The 24,776-nt window shown below is 42.1% G+C and overlaps 1 protein-coding gene across 1 annotated transcript; it reads left to right on the top strand.

The window, feature by feature from the left end:
* The first annotated feature begins 2,671 nt into the window (after positions 1-2,671).
* LOC110297819 (uncharacterized) lies at positions 2,672-23,524 on the top strand. The gene is made up of 5 exons (XM_085841988.1): positions 2,672-2,844; positions 4,727-4,779; positions 5,790-5,916; positions 11,283-11,381; positions 19,757-23,524. The coding sequence occupies exons 2-5, from the start codon at positions 4,747-4,749 to the stop codon at positions 22,006-22,008; spliced, it is 2,511 nt and encodes an 836-aa protein (XP_085698114.1). The 5' UTR covers positions 2,672-2,844; positions 4,727-4,746; the 3' UTR covers positions 22,009-23,524.
* Positions 23,525-24,776: the final 1,252 nt, after the last annotated feature.

A 24,776-nucleotide genomic window follows, 5' to 3' on the forward strand; every position in this document is an offset into this window, starting at 1 on the left:
AAAAATTGGATTTCTCCAATATTGTCTTGCTGGGTATATCAACCACACCTCAGGGCAGACTCCATGCCAGGAGTAGCTAGCCAACACAAATGATCTCAATTGTATTCTTGTGACATTTTCATTTTAGTTTGCATTGTTTGGAATAGTTTCTTATTGATCTTTTGCTTTTGCACATCTGTAAGCACACTGACTCCCACTCATCCATGCAAAAGTGCACACCACACACACATGAACAATGAAAAGAGAAGAGGGTGAGCATCACTCATTCAGTAAATGTTGTAGTCCCAGGCTATCCACGACTGCTTGGGGTTTAAAGATCGTTTAGCATTGATGGGGAGGGAAGGCAGCGACCCAGGCTCACTAATTACAATAGGCATACTTCATATTCAGTAGATTCAGGTCTGACATATTTAAAATATAAATAAATATTCAGCCAACTATGGTGGCACACACATGTAATCCCAGCACTCAGGAGGCAGAGGCAACAGATCTCTGAGTTTGAGGCCAGCCTGGTCTGCAGAGGAACACAAAGGACGGCCAAGGCCACACAGAGAAATCTTCTGTAGAAAAGACTATAACCAAAACCAAACAAAAACAAAATGAACAGCGACAACCAAAACTCCCCACAAGAACATGAAGGAAGTATGGAAATCAATGTTCATTGTGGAGAGGGTTGACTCACTCACCGGATAGATATGGAAGAGGGTGGGGGAAGGAAGGGGGGAGGGAATGCAGGGGTTTCTCAACACGTGCCTACAGTCACCTTCAGAAGCAGGAGAGAAGAATACTTGAAAAGAAACACAGATGCATCTTTGTGTGAGGAGGAGGAGGAGGGGGAAGCTAGGCACACACAGAGCAGGAGACAAAGGCAGAAAGAGCTGAGAGCTGAGACTGGGGATGTGGCCTGCAGAACCCCAGGAGGAATTCAAGTGACTGCAGCTAAGGAAACGCTTATGGTGGACATTAATCTCTAGTTACGTATTCAGCGCCCCACGGCTCCTGTGGAGAAAATGGAGGGCGATTAACTGATTTTATTTCCATGAGGGATAAGGGGTAGCACTAAGTAAAGAACTGTGAACACAAGAAAGATGGAGGAGACCAACCAGAATCACATTGTGGAGAGAAAGGAGGATGGAACACATTGGCATGACAGAAGGCTAAGTATGTTTATAAATGATCCAAAAGCCAGTGAAATAACAAAACAGGAAGCTTTGCAGAAGCAGTCACCTGGGTTTAGCTGGGGACTCCTTGTCTAGTATTAGCCTATGGGCTATCTTAAAAATAGGTGCAGTCTTTAAGTTTCAAAGGTGCAGCAGAAACAAGTGCTGTCACCTGAGTTTTTTGTCTTAGCCATGCTGATTGGTGTAAGGTAGAATCTCGGGTCATTTTGATTTGCATTTCCCTGATCACTAAGGGCTTTGAACATTTCTTTAAGTGCTTCTCCGTCATTTGGGATTCCTCTGTTGTGAATTCTCTGTTTAGCTCTATACCTTATTTTGTGGTTGGGTTGTTTGGTTTTTCGGAGCTTAGCTTCTTGAGTTCTTTATATATTTTGGATATTAACCCTCTATAGGATGTGGGGTTAGTGAAGTTTTGTCCCACTCTATAGGTTGCTGATTTGTCCTGTTGACTCCGTCCTTTGCCTTACAGAAGCTTTCAGTTTTATGAGGTCCCATGTATCAATTCTTGATCTTGGAGCCTGAGCCTTTGGACATTGTTGGTGGGATTGCAAACTGATACAACTACTCTGGAAATCAACCTTGAGGATCCTCAGAAATTTGGAAATAGATCAACCTGAAGACCCAGCTATACCACTCTTGGCATATACCCAAAAGATGCCCCACCATACAACAAATCCACTGTGTTCATCGAGGCCTTATCTGTGAAAGCCAGAAGCTGGAAACAACCCAGATGTCCCCCAATGGAAGAATGGATACAGAAAATGTGGGTCATTTACATAATGGGATAGTATTTAGCTATTAAGAATGAGGACATCATGAGTTTTGCAGGCAAATGGATGCAACTAGAAAATATCCTGAGTGAGGTAACTCAGACACAAAAAGAGTAAAAGGCATGTGCCACTATAATCTGAGTGTATTTTAGTTCTTAGACAGGGTTTCACTGGGTAGTCCTCGGTGGTCTCTTCTCACAGACATGCAGCTGGCTGTGCCTCCCTATTGCTGGGATAAAAGCCATTGCTACCACGCCCAGCCATGTTTACTGTCACTTGATGACTTGGCCTCTTTATTAATCTACCTCCATTTTATAATCGACCCGAGTTTTCTTTTGGTTATGTGAAGATGGTCACTTTGAATCTGCTAGAGTTATCTTTAACATATTTTCTGAAGTTAACAGATAGCTGGGTCGGACTTCTTTTCAAATCTAATGTGACAAACCTATACTTTAGCGTTTAGACCAATTACAGTACTTTCAATGCGACTAGTTTTATTACGAGGATCGTCTAGCCTGTCTAACAGACACAGTACCGTTGTTAAATAGCATGTGGTCTTCAGTCACATTTTCTATCTAGAGCATCCCTGCCTTTTTAAGGGCGAGAAAATCAGTTCCCCGCAGAACCGCAGAACCGGAAGTGCCTCTTGCTCAAAGGAGGGCGCCTCCCCTTTAAGCGCGCACCCCCGTGGGAACTCCCACAAGCCACTGGGCGCCGCTCGCAGATCTGGCATCCTCCCCCCCTCCCCCCAAGAGCCGGGCTTCACGGGGGCTTTGCTGGTGATAACTGCATTTTTTAGGGCCACCGCGCCGAAACTAGCGCGTAGGCTTTTGGTGTTCTGGTGCCGCTAATGCGGAAGGTCCGATCTTTCTGGTCGGCGGAAGAAATTTCAGGTTGGCTTCGGTCTCCATAGAGTAAGGCCTGAGCCAGCGGGCTGGGAGTGGGCGTGTGCGGACGGTCGTATAGGGTGACCTTTGGTGATGTGATAAAGGGTGTGTGTGTGTGTGTGTGTGTGTGTGTGTGTGTGTGTGTGTTTATGTCCACACCTTGAGCTCTCTGCATTATCTGGGTCTCTGTGCATGTCGCTTTATGCTCCTACTTTCCCTCGTGACCACAGGAACCAAAGCAGAGGACCAAGTTTCAGTAAGGAGAGGTCAGGTGTGGAGTCTGAAGTGATGCTTTCCCTGAGGTACAGACGTGAGCTTGGAAGGAGCATTTGAGGCTGAAAGTGCCACTGAGGGTGACCGAGGAGGGTAGTTACTTGTTGAATTCCATGACTTTCTCAGAGCCCTAGCTATGTGAGTGTTGAGGGAACTGAAGGAAAGTGCTCACTGAGGATGCTGCCAGAGCATGATCTGGGATCTCATACTTGCTCAGGCTCCCCGCGAAGGCCATCAGTCAAAAGGAGGGCTTGAGAAGGATGGGAACTTTATTGCTGCCCATCTAAGAGTCAAGAATGAGTTTACTCTTCTTTTCTGTTTGAGAAATGAGTTTTCAATTTTATAATAGGGAATTGTCAGTAAATGAAGGTGAACGTGCACATTCATACCTCCACCGCTGTGGCCCTTACGCTGTCCCTGCCCTTTCCTGGTGTTCACATGACCATTTCAATTACCCTTGACATTTTCTCCCTAAACCACTTCCTTTCCCCACATTATAGACAGTGGTCATCTTGGGTTCATTGTGTGCAGTGTATGGCAGGACAAGGGAGTGTTAGAAATAATGCAAATACTGGTTGTATATTTAAGAAAATGACTCATAAGATCTAGGCTGTACAGTGTACATTTTAATCTCAGCACTTGGGAGGCAGAAGCAGGAGGATCACTGTAAATTAAGGATCAGTTTGATCCACAGAGCAAGTTCCAGGAGGGCTGTGCTACAAAATGAGAACCTGTTTCAAAACAAGGAGGAAACGAATGACGGTAATAATGTAGAGCAGAATTTTAAAAATGTTTTATTGTGTCCTGTGTGATAATTTTTCAGAGCACAGGGTGGCCCTCACAGAGCCCAAGGCAGAACAGTTGTGTCAGCCATGCGGAGGTTGAGAAACTCAATTCTAGGATCAAAAGACCTAGGACACCCAGAACAAACTTAGCATTATTTTGTTCAAAATATCCCATAATATGGAAAGAGGGAAACATATACTCACCTCCTGTGACAGGATGTTTTACAGCTAATTATCTTCATAAAGGATCATGGCTTAATTGAGACGACATAAGTGTTATCATAGATGAGGGAAGGTTCTCAGGAGAGTGGTCCATGGTGCACAGTCCCATTAACTAACAGTGGGCACAGAATGCTGAACCCTGCCTGAGCATTGCAGCTGCAGCCCCTCCAGCCTCGCTGTGTTTCAGCCCTGAGTTTACACAGGAGGGGCCACCTGGATGCTGTGAGCCCCTGTGAGCCTTGATAGGTGGGGTTCCAGTAGGAAGATCTGCTCACAGTAGGAGGAGGGGACCAGGTGCAGGGTGAGCTGGACCTCAGGGTGGAAGATGGGATCCCTTCTGCTGGCCTCTTCTGGAGGAAGTTCAAGGCAGACATGTTTGTGCCCTGCACTCCCACACTGCCCCCTTGGCAGTGGGTTAGGAGGGGATCGGCTTTGTGTAGACTCCTGTGTGCTTCCAATTTGTGTGTGGGAGGCTGTGAGCGGTGGGAGGGGAGAGAGTGAGTGGGGAGGCTTGAGAAATAAGTGTAGTCGATGACATCACAGTGACAGAAGTCAGCCTGGGAACATCAAGTCACAATGCAGTGAATGGCTTTCTTTTTGTCCCCCAGGACAGGAAGCCTGAAGAAGAATGGCCAGCTCTAATTCTCAAGACATGGTCTGTGTAAGTTGTTTTTCTCTCTTTGACATAGGGTGACTTCAGGTTAGGTGACTCCTGCCCTCTTTCCCTCTTGAAGCTTCCCAAGGATCTGGAATCCCCCAGCCCAGTCTGCCCCTTTCCAGTGAGGGCTGGCAGGTCTGAGCACTTCCTGTCTGTGCCTCTTCCCAGCTGGCACTGGGGTTGTCTTTGAATGCATTCCTCCACACGTGCTCTCTGCTTGGTCTGTGCTCAGGGAGGACTGTCCCTGCAGTGGAGGTGTCAGTCCCACAGGGAAACAGGGGCCTTGGGGGCTTCAGAGCTTTGAGGGGATGGTCTCATTGAGTGCCCTGGGAAACCTGACTGACATCTGTGGTGTTGTCAGCCTGGTGACGAATTGTTGGAGAGTGTCCCCTATGCATGGGTGTGAGGAGATGACTTCCCTGAGAAAGCCTTAGGGGAGAGTCCAGGTGTCAGAGGGAAAGGTCATCCAGGCTGTGCTAGGGAGGTGACTGCAGTCTCCAGAGTCAGGGAAGACATGAGACACATTGTTTCTTGGAAGGTTTTGTTTTCATTCATGGAAAGAAAGAAAGAAAGAAAGAAAGAAAGAAAGAAAGAAAGAAAGAAAGAAAGAAAGGAAGAGGTTAAACCTAACATGTACATAATATATACTTATACTTAGTAAGTTTATGGCCTCTCGCATAGTGTATAAGATCATTCTCATGACAACAAATTTTATGACATCATGTGATAGTATGATAAACTCAAGGACTCACCACATTCCTTATGTAATTTACCCTGACCCCAGGTGACATTTCCCTTCTGTGGGTATAGCCTGAGGGATGTGGGTGGAGTGGAGAGGCACAGGTATTGGTTGTGTAGATGGGCACAGTCGTCGTTTGGGGGCAGGGGGGCTCATGCAGTCAGGTGCCTTGAACATTTCCTTATGGCTCCCTTTCCACGCTTGAGTCCTTTCCCTTCTGGTTTCCATCTTGAAAGCTTCCCCAGTTTCACTCTCCTTGTGTTTGCTCTTTCAGGGGTCAGTGACATTTAGGGATGTGGCTGTTGACTTCTCTCAGGAGGAGTGGGCCTGCCTGGATGCTACTCAGAAGGTCTTATACAGGGACATGATGTTGGAGACCTACAGCAACCTGGTCGCAGTGGGTAAGCCTGTGGCCCATGGATGGAGGATGTGTCCTCTACACTGTGGGCTTTCCTCACTCTGAATTAAAGGACAGTGCCATCTTTCCAGTGGTAGCTGAAGCTGGGATGGAGGCTGATTCTTGTCATTGCTTCTCTGAGAAGGCTGAGACAGGAAGATTGCTGTGAGTGCAACGTCACCCTCAGATATGTCCTGAGTTCCAGGCTAGCCTAGTCTGCAGGGTGAGGCCTTGTTTCAAACAAAACAAGGCACACAAATAAATAAAATAAATAAAAAGATAAATTCATAAATAGAATCTTGGGCTAGAGAGGTAGCTTGGTCGTTAAGAGAACCAGCTGTACTTGGGGAGGATCCAGGCTCAGTTCCCAGCACCACAAGGTGGCTCACAACCCTGTGTACTTCCATTTCCAGGGGATAGGATGTCCTCTTCTGGCTTTCACTATTTGTGGTGTTCAGTTATACATGCAGAAATATCCTCACATACACATAAAATACATTTTTATCAATAAAAATTTAAAAGAGGGAGCTGAGTTCCTTCGTTTTAACCATAGAAAGAATGTGAGATTTATTGGATTGAAAATAGGACCTCATGAAGCGCCTGGTTGCCCACCCCTTGTTGGTCCTCTCAGTGAGCTCTGGGTTCAGTGAGAGACCCTGCCTCAGATACAGAAGTGGAGAGAAATGAACGAAAAGACACCCAACACACTTTTCTCTACTATATATGTGCATGCATGCATACCTACACACACCCTCATGGACACATACACACCTGGACATGCACAAGTAAATACGAGAGCTGTTATGGTTTACTTAGTAATGAATCAGTCAAGTTGACTCAGAGCAGAAGTGGACACATTCTGTTTCCTTCAGTACCACCTCCTTTACCTGCTTTGTAGTGGATTTTTAGGTTGTGAAGTTTGTCTCTCTCAGTGAGCAAATCTGTAAGGATGAGGCGTAAATGTGAAGGAAGGCAGCATAAGTAATAATGATAGCAATTTCCATGGCTGAGGAAGTAACTCAGTCATGTTAACCCTTTCCCAGCATGCTTAAAACCCTGGTTCCATCCCTAGCATTACTAAATAAGTAAATAAATGCAAGTTCAAAAATAACAATTTTGTTTTAGTATGAGTCAATCTTTAAAGCATTTGAATATAGTATTTGATCTTAGCAAAGCCCTATCCAGTTAATAGCATTACCTCAATCTATGTTATTCTCCAGTATTATTATTATTACTAAATCTTTTTTCAAGGCACATCTTCTATAGTGCATGCTAGCTATGGACTAGCTATGCAACTAAATCCAGCCTTGAACCTCACATCTCCTTGTCTACATCCCTCAAGAGTGTGACTATGTGTGTGTGTGCCACCATGCCCAGTCATTATTGGGAAATTAAGCATAGAACATTAAATAAGTACCATCATTAGCTGTTAGGGAGGTGCAGAGAAGAGTTCTACACTAGACAGTATAGCTGGGATGGCTTGAATATGCTTGGGCCATAGTGAGTTATACTGTGAGGAGGTGTGACCTAACTGGGGGAAGTATGTCACTGTGGGGGGGGGGTGACCCTCTTCCTAGCCACATGTGAGCCAGTCTTTTCCTGTCTGCCTTTGGATCAAGATATAGAACTCCAGTCAGCTATTGGATGTATCACAGGGCTCCCAATGGAGAAGCTAGAGAAAGTAACCAAGGAGCTAAAGGGATCTGCAACCCTATTGTTGGAACAACATGATGTACTAACCAGAACCCCGGAGCTCTTGTCTCTAGCGGCATATGTATCGAAAGATGGCCTAGTCGGCCATCAATGGAAAGAGAGGCCCATTGGACTTGCAAACTTTATATGCCCCAATATAGGGGAATGCCAGGGCCAAAAGAATGGGAATGGGTGGGTAGGGAAGTGGGGGGCGCTATGGGGGACTTTTGGGATAGCATTGGAAATGTAATTGAGGAAAATATGTAATAAAAATATTAAAAATTTAAAAAAAAAGATATAGAACTCTCAGCTCCTTCAGAGCCATGCCTACCTGGATCCTGCCATGCTTCCTGCCATGATGATAATGGGCTGGACCTTTGAACCTGTAAACCAGCCCCAATTAAATATTGTTAGAAGAGTTGCCTTGGTCATGGCGTCTCTTCACAGCAATGGAAACCTTAACTAAGAAGACAGATGTTGGTACCAGGGACTGGGTTATTGCTGTGATAGACCTGGTCATGTTTTTGTTTGGAGAAATGTGAGTTTGAGGACTTTGGATGAGGGAAGCAGCAGAATGCTTCAAGTGGGGCTTAGTGGACCATCCTAGTAGGAGTGTGGAAGACACTGGGCTGTGGGCGATTTGAACTGTGCAGACCTGGTCAGAGAGGTTTCGGTGGAGAAGAATGTTAGCATGCAGCCTAGAGACTGCTTTTGTGATGTTTTCGTAAAGAAGGTGGCTGCTTTTTGCGATTCGTCGGAAGAATTGGCCTGAGGCTAAGTTGAAAAGATTTAGATTAACTGCTTTGACAAAGGAAGTCTCAAAACAGTCTGTTTTGTTCAAATAAATTCTGTTGTGTTTACTAAAGTTCTCTCTTATGAAGAGCTTTTTAATGAAAAGGATCAAGCTGAGAAAGGAAAAATACAAAATATATGTTCATGGAGTAAAGGAGCACCAGCAAGTGGAGGGGAGCTTAATCCCATGGGCAAGAATGTTTCATGGAAAGAAGCTAATACCTCTCTATCATTTGCTTTAAAAGAAGAAGAAGAAGAAGAAGAAGAAGAAGAAGAAGAAGAAGAAGAAGAAGAAGAAGAAGAAGAAGAAGAAGAAGAAGAAGAAGAAGAAGAAGAAGAAGAAGAAGAAGAAGAAGAAGAAGAAGAAGAAGAAGAAGAAGAAGAAGAAGAAGAAGAAGAAGAAGAAGAAGAAGAAGAAGAAGAAGAAGAAGAAGAAGAAGAAAAGAAAAGAATAATAATAATAATAATAATAATATTGCCAGGCAGTGGTGGCACAAGTCTTTAATCCCAGCACTCGGGAGTCAGAGGAAGGTGGATTTCTGAGTTTGAGGCCAGCCTGGTCTACAGAGCGAGTTCCAGAGGAGAGGAGAGGAGAGGGAAGGAGAGGAGAGGGGAGGGGAGAGGAGAGGAGGGGAGGGGAGAGGAGAGGAGAGGAGAGTTTGCAGTTGAACAGAAAATAGTTATACCATGTTAGGTGTTCTTAGATGGTTATTGTTTTTATTTGGACTTTTTATCTAAAATGAATTATACCATTAAATGGAGGGGAGGGGAGGGGAGAGGGGAGGAGAGAGGGGAGGAGGGGGGAGGGGGAGGGGAGAGGAGAGGAGAGGGGAGGGGAGAGGAGAGGAGGGGAGGGGAACGGAGGGGATGGGAGGGGAGGGGAGAGGAGAGGAGAGGAGAGGAGAGGAGAGGAGAGGAGAGGAGAGGAGAGGAGAGGAGAGGAGAGGGTATTAAATGGAATTAAGGGAGTGCTGACCTCAGGGTAAGCAAGATCCCACCCAGCTAAGCTTATTGTTTATATGTTTGCAGTTGAACAGAAAATAGTTATACCATGTTAGGTGTTCTTAGCTGGTTATTGGTTTCTTTTTTGGACTTTTTATCTAAAATGAATTATACCATTAAATGGAGGGCATACCTGTGATCCAGACCTTGAAGCTGGAAGACAGAAGATCTTCAGGCATAGTGGCCATGAGAAACTTTGGCCCAGGCATGGTGATATACACCTTTAATCCCAGGAGACAGAAGCAAGCAGATCTCTGAGCAGAAGGCCAGCTTAGGACAGAGCGAGTTCTAGGTGAAGAAAAGCCTGAGTTGAGTCGTGTTAGTACATGCCTGAGATCCCAGCATTCAGGAGACAGAGTCGTGGTCTCTTGAGTTCAAGGTCAATCTACAGAGCAAGTTCCAGGACAGCCAAGCTTAGGAAGTGAAGGAGTTGGAAAACAGAAAGCTGGTGATAATGTAATAGAAGAAGAGGGCCATGATCCAGTTCTAGTAAGCAGCTTCAGCCATGTGACTCGGGTTTAAGAGTCAAAAATGGAAGGGACTACTGGGATAATTGATGCTGGCTAGTTGTAGCTAAGAAATTAGTGGTGATTAAGAAGAGACCAGCATCAATGAGGTGAAGTCTTCTGGGAAATGTTTTCTGAGCTCACAAAGAAGCTGTGTTTCAGAGATAGCCAAGGTTGTATCTTGTGCTGCAGCTGGACTTGGTAATGTATAAGAGTCACCTAGGTGGTACTGGTTTTGAAGGCATAAAGGGATCGTGGAGAGCAGCTGAGGCTTCGAGCTGTAAGAGACTCCAGTCTGGAGCCTATGAGAGGCTATTGGGGAAGCCTAGTTGCAGCAGAAGACCCTAGTATATTGAAGATGCCAGTACCTTGGGATGACCACCAGGAACAGCAGCAGCAGTGGAGTTGAGTCAACCAGTCCCTGGAGTGATACAGAGGACAGAGTTGGAGAAGTAACACAAGCCCTTTGGAGGAACCCAGACGATAATGTGTGGATCCCATACATGTGTGCCTCGGAGACCCCAAGATGTTCAAGATGCCAGAGCTGTGGGATATCTGCTGAGAAAAGCTGCTAACAGGGAGTGGAACCAGCCCTAGGAGAAAAAAGTTTGTTGCAGTCAACAAAGAGGAGAAGAAGTTGGAGATCTGCAGAGTGCTTTGACATCCGCTAGGGAGATGCAGTCTGGAGTTAGCCCAGCTGGTTTTTCATCTTGTTTGGTCCAGTATTTCCTCACTATGATCACCAGTCCTAATTCGATGTTGTCTGTTATAAGAGTTGCCTTGGTCCTGGTGTCTCTTCACAGCAAGGGAAACCCTAACTAAGTCAATAGTTTAGGGGTCATGTTCTCACTCATTCAATTATACTGTCCTCTTGGATGACAAGCCCCTTTCTGCTATTAAAGGAGATTAAAATCCCTTTCAGAAGCAGCTGGTTTCTTGCCTAGGTTGCTTTTTTCTTCTCTAAAGTCTTTCCTCAGCGTTATATTGGCTTTTAGGATATTTATCTGTTTTTATGAGACAAGGGCTTTGCCTTGCCGCCCTTTGCCTGACTCATTCCCCCAGCTGATGGCCTAGTAGGTACGAACCACTGTGCCAAGCTTTGAAGGAAGTTTGCCAGATCCAGTGGCAAAGGAATATATATCTTTATAGTAAATAAATCTGTATTTTTAAGATCTGCACAGGCAGGGCATAGTGGCACACACCTTTAATCCCAGCATTTGGGAGACAGAGACAGGCGGGTCAAGTAAAAGTTCAAGTACCACACTCCAGGCCACTCCTGGATTATTAGAGAAGCCAAGTTCCCCCAAATTAAATAAATAAATAAATAAATAAATGTATGTCAATATTATGATTCATTTCTTCCTCTCTTTCTTTTAAGTGGGAAGTTGTATTTCTAAGCCAGATCTGATCGTCTTACTAGAGCAGGAGAAAGAGCCCTGGATGACTGTGAAGGAAGAAACAGACAGGCCGAGCCCAGGTGAGTAAGAGTGAAGTGTTTCATTATTGGTTGTGTGTGCACACACGTGTGCAGGTATCCTAAGAGGCCCTAGAGAGGGTCAGCTCCCTGGGGCTGGAGTTATAGTGGCTGCTGGGTCTCTAACCCAGGGCCTCGGGCAGAGCTCTCAGAGTTCTTGACCACTGAACCAAAGCCAAGACAGTTTCAGCACCAGTGAAAGCTGTAACGCAGAGAGGGGCACCAAATGTTTGAATTCTGTGTCTTCATGGTCACTGTAGTCATGGTGTGATGGTGGCTCCTCCCAGCAGCACTGGGGAGGTGGCAAAGGCAGATCCCTTGGGCTTGCTGGCAAGTCAGCTCCAGGCAGATGAGAGACCCTAACTCACAAAGCACAGATGGACAAGCCAGGGGAACATCTGAGTGCACACAGCACAGCCTGTGATGGCTCCTCTTAGTTGTCAACTTGACCACATCTGGAATTAGCTACAACCCAATGGTTGGGCACACCTGAGAGAGATTTTTGTTAATTAAATAATTTGAGGCGCTGCTTCTGGTTCCCACTGGAAGTGAGGCCATGAGACTCTCTGGTCTTAGGGCAAGCCATTGTCAGGCACTGGACTTCTAGTTTGTCAAAGGCAGAGAAGAAGTGACCCCAAGAAAACCACCCTTGAATAGAACTGCTGGGCCCAGACAGTCTGAACCAGTGTCACAGGGATCCTGAGTAATTAAAATGTCCTCAGACCCCGTTTCGAGAGAAGGAAAGGCTAAGGGTCCTAACCCCAGAGGAAGAGCTCGGCCGAGGGAGGTCCTCGAGTAGTAATCACCCTGCATGCTTCCTGGCTTTTGTTTTATATTTTCTGTAACTCTGACAGGAAATGCAAAGGAACCTAAGAGCTTACCTCTAGGCAGCGTGGACAGACTGTAATAAATCTGTTTCTCTTTGACAGTCCCTGTTCCTATTTTCTTCTGAAATACTTAAGTGCCCCATTCTTGGCTGTTAGGATAAGCCAGCATGGACCTGGGACACTATAAGGAATGAATGGCGGGAGGAGTGCCCCGGCATTCTCTCTAGGAAACAGTTTTATTGTTTTCCTCTCTACTCGTTATTTCTCTGTTGCTGGGAAAGAAGGGAATTGGTAAATATATTTTTTTGATTGTTGTTTTGGTTTGGTTTTTGGTTTTTGGTTTGCTTTTGAAGACAGGGTTTCTCTGTGTGTCCCTGGCTGTCCTGGAACTCACTTTGTAGACCATGCTGGCCTTGAACTCGGAGATATGCCTGCCTCTGCCCCCTGACTAAAGGCATGCAGCACCACTGGCCCACAAGAAGGGGCATATACCGTCTTACGCTTTACACATCTTTCAAATCTCCATGTATTCTGATGCCATCTCTGGTTCCATCAGATGGCCTGTAGGCAAGACTGTGGGGTTATTTGCTCAATTAATGATTGATGTGGGATGGCCCAGCCCACTGTAGGTGGTGCCATACCTACTTAATTGGTCCTGGGTGCTGTAAGAGCACAGGGAGCAAGCCAATAAGCAGCATTCCTCCATGGCTTCTGCTTCAGTTCTTTTTAAAATGCTTGCCTTGGACTGCAATCTCTAAAGCAAATAAATCCTCCCCCCATAAATAAATAAAAAATAATTTAAAGTAGGAAGACCCTCCTTTAACCCACATCTTTTCTTCCCACGTTAAATCTGGGCCACACCTTCTGGTGCAGCCTGGGAAAAGGATGTGGGAGAAGCAAGCTCTTTGTCTGCTTGCTTCAGTCTCTCTGCTGGCAAGGCCAGTCCCTCATGGCATGAGAGCCTGCTCCTTCAAGACTTCAGCATGTACTGAAGAGCAGTTGAGAGATCCAGCCTCAGGGACTGATCCAGCCTCAGGAACTGATCCAGCTGCAGGGACTGAGCAGCTACTGGATTTTTGGACTGTTCCATCCTTTTACCTGTGAATTTCATCATTTCGTTGTTTTTTTTTTTTTTAACAGCCAAGTAATACTCTGTAGTATAACATTCCCCTGTTGAAGGACATCTAGGTTTTTTCCATTTCTTGCTATTATGAATACAACAGCAGTAAACGTGGTTGAGCAAGTGTCTCTGTGAAAGTATGAAGCATCCTTTGGGCATGTGCCCAAGAGTGGTCTATCTGCATCTTGATGTAAATCGATTCTCACCTCACTGTGGAACCAGCACACATATTTCCATGGGAGTGCATGCTTTCGTCCCGATTCATTACGATTAATGGATACGCATCCCCTTGTTCCACTTGGTCACCAGCCTGAGTGCTCACTTGTTCATCTTAGCCATTCTGACAGGTGCAAGATGGAAGCTCAAAATAGTTTGATTTACATTTCTGTGACAGCTAAAGATGTTGAACATTTCTTTAAGTGTGTCACAGCCATTTGAGCTTTCTCTTTTGTGAATTCTCTATTTAGATCTGTACCCCATTTTCTAATTGGGTTATTTGTTTTCTTGATATGTAGTTTTTAAGTTCTTTATATATTTTGGGTATTAGCCCTCTATTAGATGTGTAGTTGGTAAATTTTTTTTCCATTTTCTAAGTTGCCTCTGTCCAAATAACAGTGTCCTTTGCTGTGCAAAAAAGGTCTTCCGTTCCAGAGGTCTTTATGTATTATTTGTTATTCTCCATGCCTGTGCCTATGGTATTCTGTTCAGAAAGTCTTTTCCTGTGCTGATAAATCCAAGTCTATTTCACACGTTTTCTTCTAGTAGGTTCAGTGTATCTGGCTTCATGTTGAGATCTTTGATCCATTTGGAGTAGAGTTTTATGCAAGGTGATAAGCATGGATAAGCATTCTTGTACATGCAGCTGTACTTGTGCCAGTAAACATTCATGAACCCCCAAAAGACCACCAAGAAACCAATTCCAATGCAGTCACATTAAAGTCTCTTTATTCAAGCTTGAGGTTGGGCTCCCTATCAACCCTGACACAGCAGGAAGGTGGAGCCCTGAGCCTGGTTTCAGGCAAACATTTATAGAGGCAAGAAGGGAGTATCTAGCCTGGTGCACATCTGATTGGGGGGCAGTTATGGCCTTTAACATAACTGGCTGGTGCTGGGAGCCAAACCATAAACTTCTGTGCTTCTCCTGATGGTGGTGGTTAGGAAGTGAAGTGGCAGTGGCAGGCTTGTAACCTGGTGGTGCTGATTTGTTGGGGAATAACCTGGAAACTGGTGCTAGGTAACCTGTTAGTTAACTTGAGTTCAGCCTTAGGTCGGGGTTCTCTAAAGCTCTGTAGCACAAATGAAGATTCAGAATAGTGATACTTTCTGCAGTTTTGTTATTATTTAGGGTTTTTGTTTATCTGTTTGGCTTGGTTTGTTTTTTTCTGCTCTCCTAGATTTTTCTGTTTGCATGTAAAGATGAAAGTTTGTCTTTCAGGATATGTGAAGAGTTGTACTCTAGTTTTGATGGCGATTGCATTGACTCTGTAGATGCTCTTGGTAGGGTGGCCAAGTTGACTATAGTAATTATTATGCTTCATGAGCATGGAAGATCTTTCAGCTTCCAGTATCTTCTTCAGTGTCTTACTGTATGATATTGTATATTAGTTGAGGCTATTATGAAAGGTGTTGTTTCCCTGATTTCTTTCTATTTCTCAGTGCATTTGTCATTTGTACATAGGAGGGTTACTGATGGTTGTGAGTTCATTTGTATCCCGCTTCTTTGCTGAATGTGTTTATCAGCTGTAGGAATTCCTCATTGGAATCTTCAGGGTCACATGTATGCTGTCATAGCATCTGCAGACCAAGATACTTTGACCTTTCCAATTTGCATTTCTTTCATCTTCTTCCGTTTTCTGATTGTTCTAGGTAAAACTTCAAGTACTTTGAAGATATGAAGTAGGTATGGAGAGAGTTTGGACAGCCTTGTCTTTTTCTGGATTTTAGTGTAATTGCTTTGAGTTCTCTCCATTTAAGGTGATGCTGTCTTTGGGCTTGCTGTATACTGCCTTTATTATGTTGCAGTGTGTCTGTCCCTTGTATCCCTAATCTCTCCAGGACTCTTATTCTGAAGGAGTGTTGAATGTGGTCAAAGGTCTTTTCTGGATCTAATGAGATGATCCTGTTGCTTTTGTCTTTCATTTTGTTCACATGGTGGTTTACATTTATTGATTTATGTGTGTGAATCCATCTCTGGAACTCTGAGATGGAGCTTACTTGATCATGATGGATCAGATTTTTAAGTGTTCTTGAATTCAGTTTTCAAGTATTTTACTGAGAATTTTTGTATCTACATTCATTGAGGAAATTGGTCTGTAGTTCTCTTTGTTGGATCTTTATGTGGTTTGGGTATCAAGGTGCCTGTGGCCTGCCTCATAAAAAGAATTGAAAAGTGTTCCTTGTGTTTCTATTTGAGCATTGATTTGAGCATGAGCTGTTCTTTGAAAGTTTGGTCGAATTTTGAGCTAAAGCATCTGCCTTTTTGTTTTAGTTGTTGTTGTTTGGGAGACTTTTAATTACTGATTCTATTTCACTATAGACTGCTTAAATTTTTTTTTTTTATGTAGTCTTCCATTAACTTTGTTAAGTGGTATGTATTGGAAACATCACTCATTTCTTTTGGATTTTCCAATTTGGTGGAGTTTAGATTTTTAATTGCATGTCCTAAATGAACCTCTGGTTTTCCTATGTATCTGTTGTTATGTATAGTGAAAACTTTTGAGAATTTTGAACTTTGTTTTCCTTAAAAAATAAAGAAATATTATAAGGCTGTGCTTTCATTTTAATCCCAGTTGTAGGGAAGTGGAGCTGCTTCTGACTGTCCACAGCAGCTGACCATGATTTACCTCATACTGTAGTTTTGCCAGCTGCATTTAATTTCTTTGACTGTGTGATGGTTGGAATATTGGGACCTTTCAGAGGGCACATAAATGCAATGCACTCCGAGATGCAGGATTGTTGGTCTTTTAGGGAGGTCGTTTTCAATTTGCATTTAGCAGTTGCCAAAGAAGAAACAAAAGAAAAGAAATTCGATTCAGGGATTTTTCTAACTCCTCTCTCCCCTCTATGCTTGTTTTTCCTCAATCTAGTGTTAGTGGAGAAAACTGGCAGGGCTGTGGTGGTGGTGGTGGTGGTGTGAAAAGAACAAAGTAGCAAGGACCAGCTACAATTATGTTCTCTTTTTATCTCTTCATTTTGTTAATTTGGCTTTTTTTCTGCCTTTTATTTAATTTGGCTAAGAATTAAGAAATTTATTTAATTTGTCAAGAATTTTCTCAATGAGTCAACTCTTTGTTTCATTGATTCTTTTTTCCTCTGTTTCTATTATATTGATTTCAGCCTTGAGTTTAATTACCCCTTAATGGGCTATTCCTTTTGAGTGGAATTTCATCTTTTTTGCTCTAGAGCTTTTTGTTCTGGTTAAGTTGTCAGAATGAGAGCTGAAAGTCCCAGAAAACATCTTCAACAAAATCATAATTAAAATTTCCCTAACTTAAAAAAAATGCCTCTAAATGTATAAGAAGCTTACAAAAAACATAAAGAAAAATTGGACTAGAAATAAAAATCCTCCTGCCACATAATAATGAAAACACTAAATATGCAGAACAAAGAAAGAATATTAAGAGCTGTAAGGGGAAAAGGACAAGTAATATATAAAGGCAGACCTATCAGTACTATACCTGATTTCTCCACTGAGACTAAAAGCTAGAAGGGCCTGGACAGATGTCTTGCAGACCCTAAAGTGACCACAAATGTCAACTCAGACTACTATACCCAGCAAAACTTTCAATCACTATAGATTGATAAACCAAGATATTCCATGAGAAAACCAAATTTAAACAACATCATTACACTAACCCAGCCCTACAGAGGATACTAGAAGAAAAACTCCAACCCAGTGAGGCTAACTACACTCAAGAAAACACAAATACTTTCACCCCATTACAGCCAATAGAAGAGAAATACACACACAGACACACACACAACCACTACCAACATCAAAATTACAGGAAGTAGCAATCATTGATCAATATCTCTCAATATCAATGGACTCAATTCCCCAATAAAAAGGCACAGGCTAACAGAATGGATGCTTAAACAGAATCCATCATTCTGCTGTATAACAGAAACATATCTCAGAAACAAAGATAGACATTATCTTAGAGTAAAGTATTGCGGGAAAGTATTGCAAGCAAATGAACCTAAGAAACAAACTGGAGTAACCATTCTAATATCTAATAAAATAGACTTTCAACCAAAAGTAATCAAAAGATATTGGGAAGGACACTTCATACTCATCAAAGGAAAAATACACCAAGATGATATTTGAATTCTGAACATCTGTGCCCCAAATGCAAGGGGCACCAACATTTGTAAAAGAAACATTACTAAAAGTTTAAATCATGCATTGAAGCTCCCATAGTGGGAGACTTCACCCCACTTTCATCAATGGAGAGATCCTCGAGACAGAAACTAAACATTAGAAAAATAATGAAACTAACAGAGGTTATGATTCAAATGGACCTAACAGATATCTATAGAACGTTTCACTCAAACACAGAAAAATATACCTTCTCAGCACCTCGGGGAACCTCCTATAAAATTGAACTATATAACTGAACACAAAGCAAGCCTTAACAGATACAAAATTGAAATAACCCCTTGCATCTTATCAGATCACCATGGATTAAAGCTGGAATTCAACAACAGAAACAACAGAAAGCCTATAAGCTCATGGAAATTGAACAACTCTCTACTAAATGATTGCTGGCTAAGGGAAGAAATAAAGAGAGAAATTGAAAACTTTCTAGAATTTAATGAAAATGAGGGCACAACATACTCAAACTTAAGGGACACTATAAAAAAGCAAACACACCCAAGAGGAGTAGACAGCAAGAAATAATCAAACTCGGGTATAGCTTAGAGTTTTCAAAACCTACTTTTAATAAGGGTTCTCAAACGCGTTGACCCCCCCCCCCCCTTCTAGCCCACCTTCTAAAGGTATGGGAGAAAAGATGGTAAATAGGACAAGGGGATGTGGACCTGTTTAGAAGTAGTTCTTTCCGATGGTTTGTCAGGATACCAGCAGTCCAGTTCAGTATGGTCAGGAAACCAAACATGAATTGGCAGTAGTGACATGATCCAACAGAAACAGCCAGGCCTCCGCTGAATTGCTGTAAATCAGTGGGAGTGACCAGAACTAGCTGGGACACCAGGAAAAGTTCACTGTTATGCTTCTCTCAATGAAGTGAAGATGCAATACCAACAGAGCATTGCAAGGCTAGCTATTCAAGGGTGACTACATTGTCCGTTGAGTCCTATTTATACTCTCTCCAAACATCACCTGTCCTCCCACAGGTCTCGCCTCAGCAAAACACAATGTGAGTCTGCCACAGTAAGACACCACCTGCGTCCGTATCACATGACCCAGCCAGAAACTTGCACTTCACTCAGGGCTGAAATCAATTAGAAGCAGAGAACAATATAAAGAACAAACAAAACCAAGAGCTTGTGTTATTAGAGTGAGATCTCTCAATTTTTCGTAAATGTAGGTGCATACCATTATGAATTTGCCTCTTAGAATCACCTTCATAGTTTCTCTAAGTTTAGCTATTTTGTGCCTTCATTTTCATTCTAGGAAGGCTTTAATTTCTCTCTTAATCTCTGTCTTGACCCAATTTTCATTGAGTAGTATGCTTCAATTTCCAAGAGTTTGTAAGCTTTCATTTTTTCTGTTGTTACTAATATCCATGGTGGTTAGATAGCATTCAAGGTGTTATTTGAATTTTCTTGTATTTGTTGAGAATTGTTTTGTGCCCATGTATGTGCTCAATTTTGGAGAAAGTTTGATGACGTGCTAAGAAGAAGGTACAGTTTTTTGTGTAAATACCTATATGGTCAATTTGGTTTATAATATCAGTTAGTGCCAGCATTTCCCTGTTTAATTTTTGTCTGGATGACCTGTCTATTGGTGGGATCTGGGTATTGCAGTCTCTTGCTGCAATATGTGATTTAAGTATGTAATTTAAACTGTAATTTTTTTTGTTTGTTTTTGTTTTTACTAAATTGGATGTTGGATGTTTGGTGCATAGATGTTGCTGGATTGTTCCTTTGATAAGATCCTTTCCTATCTCTTGGGTAGTGTTAGTTTGAACTCTATTTTGTTAGATATTGAAATGGCTATACCAGCTTGGTCCTTAGATCCATTTGTTTGGATTGGACATGTCTTCCCATTTCCAACCTGCTCTACTGTAAAGTGTATTGTCTTACATAAACTTTCCTTACTGCTGCTCTCTTTACTCTTGTTCAGCTTCTCAGATATTACTTTAGAGTCTAGCCATGTATTTAATGGATTTTATGTTACAAGAAAATGTGTGTGTGTGTGTGTGTTTTACTGGAAAATAAAGTATTCTTGGTTTTCCCTTTTCTTTCAGATTTGGAGACAGATTATGATGCTGGAAGTATATCTCCAGAAAATTCTATTAGTAATGGAAAATTTCCCAAACAGAGCATAAAGCAATTACGTAGAATTCTTGATCTCAAGGGCTCTACTTTTAGTAATGGCCACAACCATAGTACATTCAGTGGACTACAGGGTTATAAAGGAGGAGATGCTGATCAAAAGGTTACTAACAAGGAAGAAATGCCTACCTATACCTGCCAGACTCTTGCTCACAATACAGAAAAGGCATATGAGTGTAAAGAGTGTGGGAAGTGCTTTGGTTGTAGGTCAACTCTAACTCAGCATCAAAGTATTCATACTGGAGAGAAGCCCTATGAATGTAAGGAGTGTGGGAAGGCCTTCAGACTCCCCCAACAGCTCACAAGACATCAGAAGTCTCATAGTAGTGAGAAACCTTTTGAGTGTAATGAATGTGGAAAGGCTTTTCATCTTCCTGACCTGCTTAAGTACCATAAAACCATTCATACAGGTGAAAAACCATTTGAATGCAGGGAATGTGGGAAGTCCTTCAACCGAGTCTCCAACCTTGTTGCACATAGGATTATCCATGCTGATGTGAAACCATACAAATGTAGTGAGTGTGGGAAAGCCTTTAAACGGCGCTCAAACCTCGTGCAACATCAGAAAACTCATTCTGATGAAAGACCCTTTCAGTGTAAGGACTGTGGGAAGGGCTTCATTGTTCTGGCTCAGCTCACAAGGCACCAGAACATTCACACTGGAGAGAAGTCATTTGAATGTCATGAATGTGGGAAAGCCTTCAGACTCCCCCAACAGCTCACAAGACATCAGAAGTCTCACAGTGGTGAGAAACCTTTCAAATGCAATGAATGTGGAAAGGCTTTTCATCTTCCTGACCTGCTCAAGTACCATAAAACCATTCATGCAAGTACAAAACCATTTGAATGCAGGGAATGTGGGAAGTCCTTCCATCGAATCTCTAACCTTGTTGAACATAGGCTTATTCATGCTGATGTGAAACCACACAAATGTAATGAGTGTGGGAAAGCCTTTAAACGACACAAAAGCCTCATGCAACATCAGAAAATCCATTCTGGTGAGAGACCCTTTCAGTGCCAGGAGTGTGGGAAGGCCTTCATTGTTCTGGCTCATCTCACTCGGCACCAGACCATTCATACTGGAGAGAAGTCATTCGAGTGCAAGGAATGTGGCAAGAAATTCAGAACTGCCACACACCTTGTTATGCACCAGAGTATTCATACTGGTGAGAAACCCTTTGAATGTAATGTATGTGGGAAGGCTTTTCGGCTTCAGATATACCTTTCTGAGCACCAGAAAACTCACATGGAAGCAAAACACTTTGAATGCAATGTATGTGGGAAGGTCTTTAAGCTTCAGGTATACCTTTCTGAGCATCAGAAAACTCACACCGAAGAGAAACCTTTCAAGTGTAAGCTCTGTGGGTCAGCCTTCAGAAGTAAGTACCAACTTAGTAAACATCACACAATTCATACTGATGAAAAACCCTATCAATGCAAGGAATGTGGGAAATGCTTTCGTCAAAGGTCAAATTTTACTGATCACCAGAGTATTCACACTGGACAAAAACCCTTCCAATGTAAAGAGTGTGGGAAATTTTACAGACTTAATACACTTCTCATTCGTCATCAGAAGTCTCACAGTAGTGAGAGACCTTATGAGTGTAAAGAATGTGGAAAGGCTTTCCATCTTCCCAGTGAACTTAATAACCATCAAATTGTTCATACAAGTAAGAGACCCTTTGAATGCAAGGTATGTGGGAAGTCCTTCAAGCGTGAATCCACTCTCATTCAACATATGGCCATTCATGCTGGTGTGAAATCATATGAATGTAAAGAATGTGGGAAAGCTTTTATTCATCGCTCAAGCCTATTGCACCATCGGAAAATTCATTCCGACGAGAAACCTTTTAAGTGTCAGGAGTGTGGAAAGGCCTTCGTTGTTCTGGCGTACCTCACTCGGCACCAGAGCATCCACACTGGAGAGAAATCATTTGAATGTCAGCAGTGTGGGTCAGCCTTCAGATATAAGTCCCAACTCAGTAAACATCAGAGAATTCATACTGATGTGAAACTCTTTCAGTGCATGGAAGGTAGAAATGATTTTGTTCATGGCCTAGACCTTAGAATTCATCAGGGAATCCATACCAGCGAGACTCCCTTTCAATGTAATGAATATGGGGAACCCTTTCATAATCATAACCAATTTTCTTGGACATATTAGAATTCATACTGATAGGAAACCCTATCACTGTAAGGAATGTGGAAAGAACTTCAATTTGAGCTCAGACCTTTAACATAAAAGAACCCGGGCTGGTGAGATGGCTCAGTGGGTAAGAGCACCCGACTGCTCTTCCGAAGGTCCAGAGTTCAAATCCTAGCAACCACAAGGTGGCTCACAACCATCCGTAATGAGATCTGGCGCCCTCTTCTGGAGTGTCTGAAGACAGCTACAGTGAACTTGCATATAATAAATAAATAAATCTTTAAAAAAAAGAACCCATGCTGGTGTCAAACACTATGAATGCAAGGAATGTGGAACCATTTATAGAATTAGCTCAAGCTCTTCAGAGAGTCCATTGAGGTTTGAAACTGTGTGAATGAGAAGAATCAGGAAAAGTCTTTATTGTAAATGGTGAGTTTAGACATCATCAGAAAATCTGTAATAGCCAGGAGTCCTATTCGTGTAAGGGAGGTGACCAAGCCATCGTATGAAAATGTTACTGAACATCAGGGTCCTCATATTGGGAATACTGTGACTTAAAATAATGTGGGAACTTTAATCTGCCCTGGATATGGTGACCATTGGTGTGTCATATACTGTCAATGCCAGAAGCTCTTTGGAATGAGAATGTGGGAAGTGGTTGTTAAGAGTAAATACTTTGTTGAGATTTTCATGGCAGAAATCCAGGGTAGCAATCATGTTCTTGATTTACTCTCCTCTTGTTAGTTGTATAAATTTTATTCACCAATCCATAGTCATCCAGGATAATCAATTTAGGGATAACAGTTATTGGAACTGAGTATTTTGTTAGTTCCCATGGTCTGTAAAAGAGTTTTTAAAGTTTTCTCCTTTTCTCAGCATTAGTACAGCTGACATGAAAGGTTGATTGCACTATAGACAGTTTAGGAACGTCTCATGTTTTTACTCACTATTGCACTTTAACTGTACTCTGTATACATCTCATGGATGAACATGAAAGGATTTGAATTGTTCCCCATTCCTTAAATATTTGTGTGGACATTTAAAAAAAACAGTCATTTATGAATAAGTACTTTCTAAAGGGGTGAAACCCATAAAAATTTCTGGATGTAAAACCCTATAATTCAATGCCTTCCACCCACATTTTTGATAGGACAAGAAAGTCCACAAGCTTTTCCATCTCTTTTTCTTGCTAAGACCATTTCAGGTTTGACTAAAATTTGACTAGAATTTCCTTGATGGAGAATATTGTGGAAAATTGTCCAACTCTACTTAGAGACTGGAGTTTAAATTGCCTCTGCTAATTTAGCCTATCTTCTCTTGAGTGCCCTGTGTGTTTAAACCTCTCCCTCCAGCTATCTGCTTATTTTTGGCTAATTTTAAACTACCTGCTTGTCCAAAAGCTCATCCTGTAGCTCCTGAACAAGATAGTAATAAGATGTGGGGTTTCCTCTAAATGCCAGGGCTATTCTTGGGTCCCAAATACATGAATGTACTGAGAGCTGGGCTGGAATAAAGACTTTGATTTTGAAGTAAACTGCATGTGAATGGTCTTCTCTTGTGGGCTCCCTATAGTGCATTAACAAAAATAGCCAAATTGAAACCACTTATAAAAATGTTGGAAAATTTTTGTCCATATGAAAAACTTGGAATAGTCAACAACACACATCTGTATCCTCACCTAGATTGAAAATTGTCAACAGTTTACAAGGTTGATCCTGTTTTTCTGTATATATAGATATTTGAGGCTGTACCATTAAGAATACGTTTTAGAGTTTGGAGTGGAAATGCATGATCAAATCCTAAGGAAGTGTAAAGCTAAGACAGGAGGATCAAGAGTTGGATGCAAGTCTAGCTCTATGCTGACTTTAAGTCCAAGTGTGGTAGTATTGAGACTCCTTATCAAATCAATAAGTAAAAGTTGTAGACGTGACATTTTATCCCTTGCTACATCACCCAAGATGGAATGTCATCTATACTACAGAACCATTAATATTAATTCTGAAATTATTCAGAATTTATGACATTTAGAAGTTTGCCATTGGCCTCCAAACTCCTCTCTTTTTTTTTTTCAAATGTATATATCCTGAGGAGAATCTTGTATAGAGATTTGGCCTTGCTCTATTTTATATTAAGTTTTCAGTGTTGATTTAACCCAGGGTGTTGTGCACAGTGTTATTGTATCTTCTATACAAGGACAATTAGATTCAGATGAAAAATTTTGGATGAATATACACTGTAGGTTGTATGTCCTGTCCAATCTGTCTAGAAATATTTATGTGTCAGCTATAATATTACTGATGAAATTATGGTTGGTAATTTGGGTAAAGTGGTGGGTGCCAGAGCTCTATTAAAAGGTCTAGTTTGTTGTGTATAAGTAGTCTATGTAGTTCCAAACAGATATTTACAGTGTAATCTTGGTTAAATATAAGTAAAGATTGAAATCAACTTTAAATTGATAGTATAATAATGTTGTATGGTGTAACTTGAATACCGTGATCTAAGTTTACGGTGTAACTAATGCTGTACTCAGTTCTTGAGTTGTAGACTTAACATTTTATCTTTTCTTGATTTATGTCATCGTTTCATCAAGTGACCTGTGTAATTGGAAAACTCAAAACTCATCATTCTGTGAAAAGAGTAGAGAAATGGCCTCCAGGCTGAGCTGGTTGGGGGTTCTGTTGTGGGGAACACTGATGGAATGCAGCCAGGATAGAATGGATTTTTCCCTTTTGTCCAGTATTGACCAAGGAGGGAATTTTCTCCAAGACTTCTTTAGATGAATTAAA

The sequence above is a fragment of the Mus caroli genome, unplaced genomic scaffold, assembly GCF_978045245.1.
Source record: "Mus caroli unplaced genomic scaffold, Mus_caroli_1 scaffold_8, whole genome shotgun sequence".
Classification (NCBI taxonomy): domain Eukaryota; kingdom Metazoa; phylum Chordata; class Mammalia; order Rodentia; family Muridae; genus Mus; species Mus caroli.

What these genes read in the sequence shown, in the direction of transcription:
- LOC110297819 (XM_085841988.1), top strand. Translation starts at nt 4,747, where the DNA reads ATGGCCAGCTCTAATTCTCAAGACATGGTCTGT. An exon ending in ATTCTCAAGACATGGTCTGT is followed by an intron (nt 4,780 to 5,789) that starts GTAAGTTGTTTT and finishes TTGCTCTTTCAG; the next exon opens with GGGTCAGTGACATTTAGGGA. An exon ending in AACAGACAGGCCGAGCCCAG is followed by an intron (nt 11,382 to 19,756) that starts GTGAGTAAGAGT and finishes CTTTTCTTTCAG; the next exon opens with ATTTGGAGACAGATTATGAT.